At 33.3% G+C, this 6,320-nt stretch overlaps 1 protein-coding gene across 1 annotated transcript in view; it reads left to right on the plus strand.

Annotated features, from left to right (window-relative positions):
* Nucleotides 1-5,991, plus strand: part of ATG3 (autophagy related 3) — a 29,122-nt gene extending 23,131 nt beyond the window's left edge. The window contains exons 8-12 of the mRNA XM_007458160.1: nucleotides 623-657; nucleotides 908-1,063; nucleotides 1,834-1,961; nucleotides 4,015-4,083; nucleotides 5,725-5,991. Coding sequence (XP_007458222.1) covers nucleotides 623-657; nucleotides 908-1,063; nucleotides 1,834-1,961; nucleotides 4,015-4,083; nucleotides 5,725-5,806 — 470 coding nt within the window. The 3' untranslated portion in view covers nucleotides 5,807-5,991. The remainder of the gene's footprint in view (nucleotides 1-622; nucleotides 658-907; nucleotides 1,064-1,833; nucleotides 1,962-4,014; nucleotides 4,084-5,724) is intronic.
* The last annotated feature ends 329 nt before the right edge of the window (nucleotides 5,992-6,320 follow it).

Below are 6,320 nucleotides of genomic sequence, written 5' to 3' on the forward strand. Positions count from 1 at the left end.
GGACTAGATGAAATCATCAAGGAAGTAAGTGTGGATAAAGAAGAGGCAAGGTCCAAAAACTGAGCCCGTAGTTACTGTAGATGATGAAGGGGAACCAGCATAGGAGATAGTGAAGGAGAAGCTAGTGAGGTGGGAGGAAAGCCAGGAAAATGTAGTATCTTAAAGGCTGAGGAAAGAAAACTTTCCAAGGAAGAGGGAATAAATCATGCCAGATATTCCTGAGAGGTGAATTAATTAAGATGAAAACTGGGAATTGACCACTGGATTCAGCCAAGTGGAAGTCAGTGATGACTTTAACGAGCACGTTTTATGCAATTCTATAAATAGCCTTGTGCACCCTATGGAGTCACCTAGGGCTCTACAGTATTATTGTGCCAGTTGGTATTAGTAATAGACTGTTGTAGCACAGGCCAAGCCTTAAGCCTGCTAACTTTCTCTGGCTTTGTCAGGTAAAGTGTCTGCTGCTTTAGAAGTATAGAATTAGCTCCCTCATGTTTATTCAATATCTTCAGTCAGAACAAAAGCAAAAACCCAGGTTTTGAATGATACTCTGAAGTAATATGTAATTTGGTTTAGGAAATTACTTCGAACTTGATTAATCTTTTGTTGCTTTTCTAAACAGAATATGAAGAGAGTGGATTGTTGGAAACAGATGAGGTTTGTAAATCAAGTTTTTTCTTTAGTTAATTTTTAATGAGTAAACTTGGGGATTAGTGTTCTTAATATCTTGATCTATCAAATGAGTTTTTAATATGTGTACATTGTTTACAGTATATAACATTTTAGCTTTAAATTTTGTTATATCTGCTGTTGAATAAAAAATATATGGGATGGGAAAAATAGATTTTCTAAAACATGACATTCATAGTGATTTTAATAGTTGTAAATTTTTCTCCACTGTTACCAGGCTACTCTAGATACAAGGAAACTAGTAGAAGCTTGTAAAGCTAAAACTGATGCTGGAGGTGAAGATGCTATTTTGCAAACCAGAACTTATGACCTTTACATCACTTATGATAAATATTACCAGACACCACGACTGTGGTTGTTCGGCTATGATGAGGTAAAAATAAAGACATTTTAATGTAAATATTTTAAATTTTTGTGTTGAATTCTTTTGTCATTAGGCCCATGGATATATACTTTTGCCTTTTAAATTTTACAAATCATTTGTTTTATAATTTTGTGATTTATGTTGAGTTTGATTCTTATTTTGAAGAAACTGAATTATTCATTGTAACAACACCACTGTGTAACAACACAGAAATAATCTGTTACATTTATTTCTTGGTCCCTGAGCTTATTTATCCCTTCAAAATGTGAGGAAAATTGAAGTTGGTTTGTTGTATTAAATTTTATTTGGGATTATATCTATTGGATATATAGGCATTTGCAGAATGATCATATTGCATGTAGTTTTTTTCCTTACGAATTTCACTTAATTGAATTAAAGGATAACTGAAATAAAATTAACTTGTTTAACCTGTCATTCCAATGACTATAAATGGGAAACAAGAAAATAAAACAGAATCGGCCTAAAAGATGTTAGAAAGTTATAAAATGTTTTGATAGCCATAAACCTGCCTTTTTGTGGGATCTTTTCTGTATTAGATGGTGGCTGATGTCACATAACCTTGATGGACAGACTCTCTCCTCCCTCCCTCCCTACTTGGTATAAATAAATCCTTGGCCCAAAATAATCTGGTGATTCTAAATAGTACAGAATTCAGAACTGCAAGTGATGTGGGAGGTAGGGATAAGTATAAACCCTGAAGTTTAGGCCTAAAAGTTTTTAAACAGTAATTTCAAATTAAGCACTTTTTATGGTTTTAGCAACGGCAGCCTTTAACAGTTGAGCACATGTATGAAGACATCAGTCAAGATCATGTGAAGAAAACAGTGACCATTGAAAATCACCCTCATCTTCCACCACCTCCTATGTGTTCAGTTCACCCATGCAGGTGTGTCTGTTTGTGTGTGTGTATTTGTGTGCATGTGTGTGTGTGTATACTTCATGGATTTACTACTTGGGAGTCTGTATAAACATGGTGCCTGAACAGAAAAAATTTACTTAATAAATAAAATTCTCTTTTGTCTTCCTTAGGAATGTTTTTGTGCTTAAATAATATATAAGACAAAGAAAAAAAAACCTTACCAATTTCCTTTAAGTTTAAATTCATTAAGAATAATTTTTGTCCTTTGTGTGTGTTTAGTTATAGTATAGATCTTTGTGATTTCACTCCTGTTATTAGCTCCAAGAATACTTTGGAAGATCCTTTTCAGATTAAAAAATACTAATCATTTAGACATGGTTTGCTCTATTGTGATATATCTTTCTGCGAACGTGCAATGTAAAGTTAACTTTGTGCTTTTTCTAGGTGACTTATTTATCTCTTTTTATTGGTTAGTGAAGGGAGATGTATGTAGAATTTCTATTACTTTTCAATTAAGAGGTTTTCAGCCGTACCAAATCAAGTACATTTTATAATTTGGGATTTCTTTGTATTAATGTGTTTTCACAGGGCCAAATAAGTGAAACTGAATCTATATATATGGTCTGTTTAGAATTTTCCTTAAAAAAAATTACATGCTAAATTCTTTCAGTTATTTCTAATGGGTAACTTCTACAAATCATTGAGCAATTTTGGTAACAGTATTTTTCAGATGAAAACTCTGATACTCCATTGACTAATTAGAGGCAAGAGTCTTGTTTTAAAAAATCCTTTAATATTTTCTTCTCATTTTTAGCAACCTTTTATTCCAAAAATCTATCCCATAGGAAGTCTAGTTCATTTTTCAAGTTTAGTTGTATTAAGAGTGTTAATAATGCTAACTATGAAAAGTATTTCAAGAGTCATTAGTTTAAAACTAAAACTATCTAAAATTATCTAATCTAAAAGGTTTTCATTTTTGAGAGTTATTTTTTTGGTTCCTCTTATGGCTTGAGAGTTTAGGACATAGCTTATCAAACTGAGGCAGGTCTCTTTCTGAAGTATAAACTTTACTCAGCGGGAAAAAGAGATAAGTAATTTAACTGGTGATGTTAAACATTTTAGTAAATGACTGTATTATGGAATATAATGTAAATAAGGCAAAAAAAAAAGCTGGGGCCCTGTAAAATGAGACTGCAAGGGCATTTTAGGCCTTGCCGTTGGCTGCCTCAGATTATGTCTTCATATTCTCAGGGCCAATACATTTATTCTCATCTTCTAAGTTGACTGCCTCTTTCATGAAGGTTGTACTCATAAAAATTGAAGTGGTGTTATTTAAGCCAGGATATGTGTAAAAGTTCATTTCTTTTGTACAGCGCCCTTTTCTCAGTTATATGCTCAGGCAATTACTTTGATGCCACCTTTTTCTATAGCATAGGAGATTCACCAGTTGGCCACAGAAAAATTTGTGGAAAACTTCAGATAAATATCCTTCTTTATATAAAGCCAAAAAAATTTTTCTAAATAGAATCAGATAATTTTAATCTGAAAAAAATATATATATAAACCTCTTAACTCTGACCAGTTGGCTTTTCTTTAACTCAGTTTTGGTTTACTCTCTGTTAAACATTGAAACAGTCAAAATCACAGCCTTATAAATATCTTTGTGTTTATTTGACCAGCTGTTAACCATGTAGCTTTTTTGAATTTGCCTGTTTAGGTTCTTTTTTGTTTCTCAGAGCAGAAAGCCCTTGCTCTGCATTTATGCCCTGGCATGATTTCCCTTTCTCTGATTTTCTGCCCTACCTCCCTTCCACCCCCATTATAGGAAAGCTAACTAGTCCCATTGTGTTCATTTGTGACTACCATGGCTACAATAAAACTGTCTGCATGACTCAACAGTCTGGCTTGTTGGGGAGTAGGGAGGAGAATATTTTACAATAGTACTGTTATATATTAAAATTAATTCACAGGCGGTAATAACGTAGGTGTAATAATGTAGGTTTCTTCGCAAACAAAAACTTGATTTTCCTACTTTGATCCAATTGATCTGTACTAATAAGATGTGTTCTTTTGCTTTTAGGCATGCTGAGGTGATGAAGAAAATCATTGAGACTGTTGCAGAAGGAGGGGGAGAACTTGGTGTTCATATGTATCCTTACCTGTGTATGCGACTAGAGGCAAATTGCTTCTGGGATTTTTTTTCCCACTTTTTGGGAAATTTAGTATAAACTTTAAGGCACAGTAGTATAACTTATTTTAGCCCTGCACATCTGGAAGTCTTAGTGGGAGTCCTTAATTTATTTAGAAAATGTTACATTGTGATAGTTCTGGCCTTGTTCAGTTGATAAGCACATGTCCCTGTGTGCACCAGTTAGCTCTGCCTTGTTACAGAGCTTCAGAGCAATATGTACTTCTAGGTAGCATCTTGCCAAGCGCTTTTGTTTGTTGAGGCAGTGGCTGAGAGTATGCAATTCCACAACTGTGAACTCTTTATGGAAAAGGAACTCAAAGTGCTTAATCTGTTGATGAAAGATGAATAACCTGTGAATTTAGAGGATAACACATGAATATCTTTTCAAGTATATTTCTGATTTAACATGTTATCAAAAACGTACTTTTCTATCAGGTAAAAGTAAAGTTGGGTTTTGTCAGTCTGAGTTCTCTGTGAAGCAAAGAAAGAATTCAGATTAAATAAATAGGTTAATTAAAAAGTAAAGCACCTGAAATCTATTTCAGGTTGTCTTCAAATGTAGTATTTTCATTTTTCTCCAGATAAGAGCACCTCTTTATTTCTCTGGGGTTGGCAAGAGGAATTAAGTAAACTACTGGATCCTGAAATAAACATACCCATAGCATGGATTCATCAAAAGCAGTCAAGAGTCAATGATTTAAATACCAAATAGCTTGAATTAGTTTGATGCTAGATTGACATTCGACTTGGTGGTTCCTGCCACTCAGTGTTAGATGTAAACTGAGGGGTCACCACTGTCTTGGAACTACAGATAAACTAAGCATTGCTAATAGAATGTGTGCCTCAGAGAAACATTGGGCTGATTTGATAACTGAAACAAACCAAGAACTTTTGGTCCAAACCAGAATTACTCTTAAAATTCTGTTATGCATAATTTGAGCATTTATCTCTGTTTTGGAAGCTGTGTAGCAACTTGGAAGACTCTATAATTCATAAATGTCATCAATTCCCCTGAGAAAAATTAATCTCTTCATGTTTCTAAGTGCAGTGGAACATAGAAAAAAATTCAGGAATTTATTAAAGACAGTCCAGTATAGCAGATTTATTAAAGACTATTCCAGTATAGTATATGGCAAGTACATATTACTAACCAAGAATCATTCCTTATGGAGGGTTTTTACTTATTTTTTTGTTCTTTTCCTTCAGTATTTTTATATTCTTTACACTGTCTCATTTTCTGACATACTCTAGCAAACTTATAGGCAATAAAAAGACCATCTCCCACTCATTTAAACATGTACAACCTTGTCCTTATTTTTATATTAAAATATTTGGGCTAATATGAACTTGTACTCATTAAGAAGTCTTACATGCAAATATTAAACGCGGCCGGGTCAGTCATTCTTATAGAGATCCTCATGCTGAATAGACACCAATTGCATGAATGAATTTTTTTAATATAATATACTTGATTTAAGATTTTGTCTTCTGTATTTCTTCTGAGGAGTTATTGCTTAATAAATAAAATGGATTTTTACAATGTTAGCTTAAATCATAGAACTATTTACCAATCTGTTTTCCTTAGCTAAAGACCTTTAGGTATCTTCTAATTTTCTTGAAATTTGTACAAGCTGTCATTCCAACAATAGAATATGACTACACAAGACACTTCACAATGTAACAAAGAGAGCATAGAATCTATCCTAATTATTGGTTCTGATTTTTAAAGAATTAACCCATAGATGTGACCATTGACCATATTCACCGATATGTACAATTTCTCTAATAAAGAGAATTATATGTTTATGCATTAAATAAAAGTTCCTCTACCAGCCTTATTTGTTTAATAAAATGAGTGTAAAGAGACCGTTTTTCTTGCTTCTTATCAAAAGATGATAATTTTTTAACTGTAGAAGTATCTCATACAGAATGATGATAAGAATATTTTTGGTTCACACTTATGAGGAAGGTATTTAAATGTGTAATAATGTGAGAGCTGGGGCTAGAAGATACTTTGTGCTAGACTCACCTTCCCTTCTTTCTGTTCCTTTTGTTTCCCCTTTCTGACATCTCCCTAAGTCTCCTATCTGCTAGTAGTTAATATTGATGAAGTACTTGCTGTGTGCCGGGAAATGCGTTAAGTGCTGTTACTTATTTTCTTTCTGGATTGTTTTACTAAGTTGGTATCACCAAAG

This window comes from Lipotes vexillifer, unplaced genomic scaffold (genome assembly GCF_000442215.2).
Source record: "Lipotes vexillifer unplaced genomic scaffold, Lipotes_vexillifer_v1.1 scaffold1303, whole genome shotgun sequence".
Lineage (NCBI taxonomy): Eukaryota > Metazoa > Chordata > Mammalia > Artiodactyla > Lipotidae > Lipotes > Lipotes vexillifer.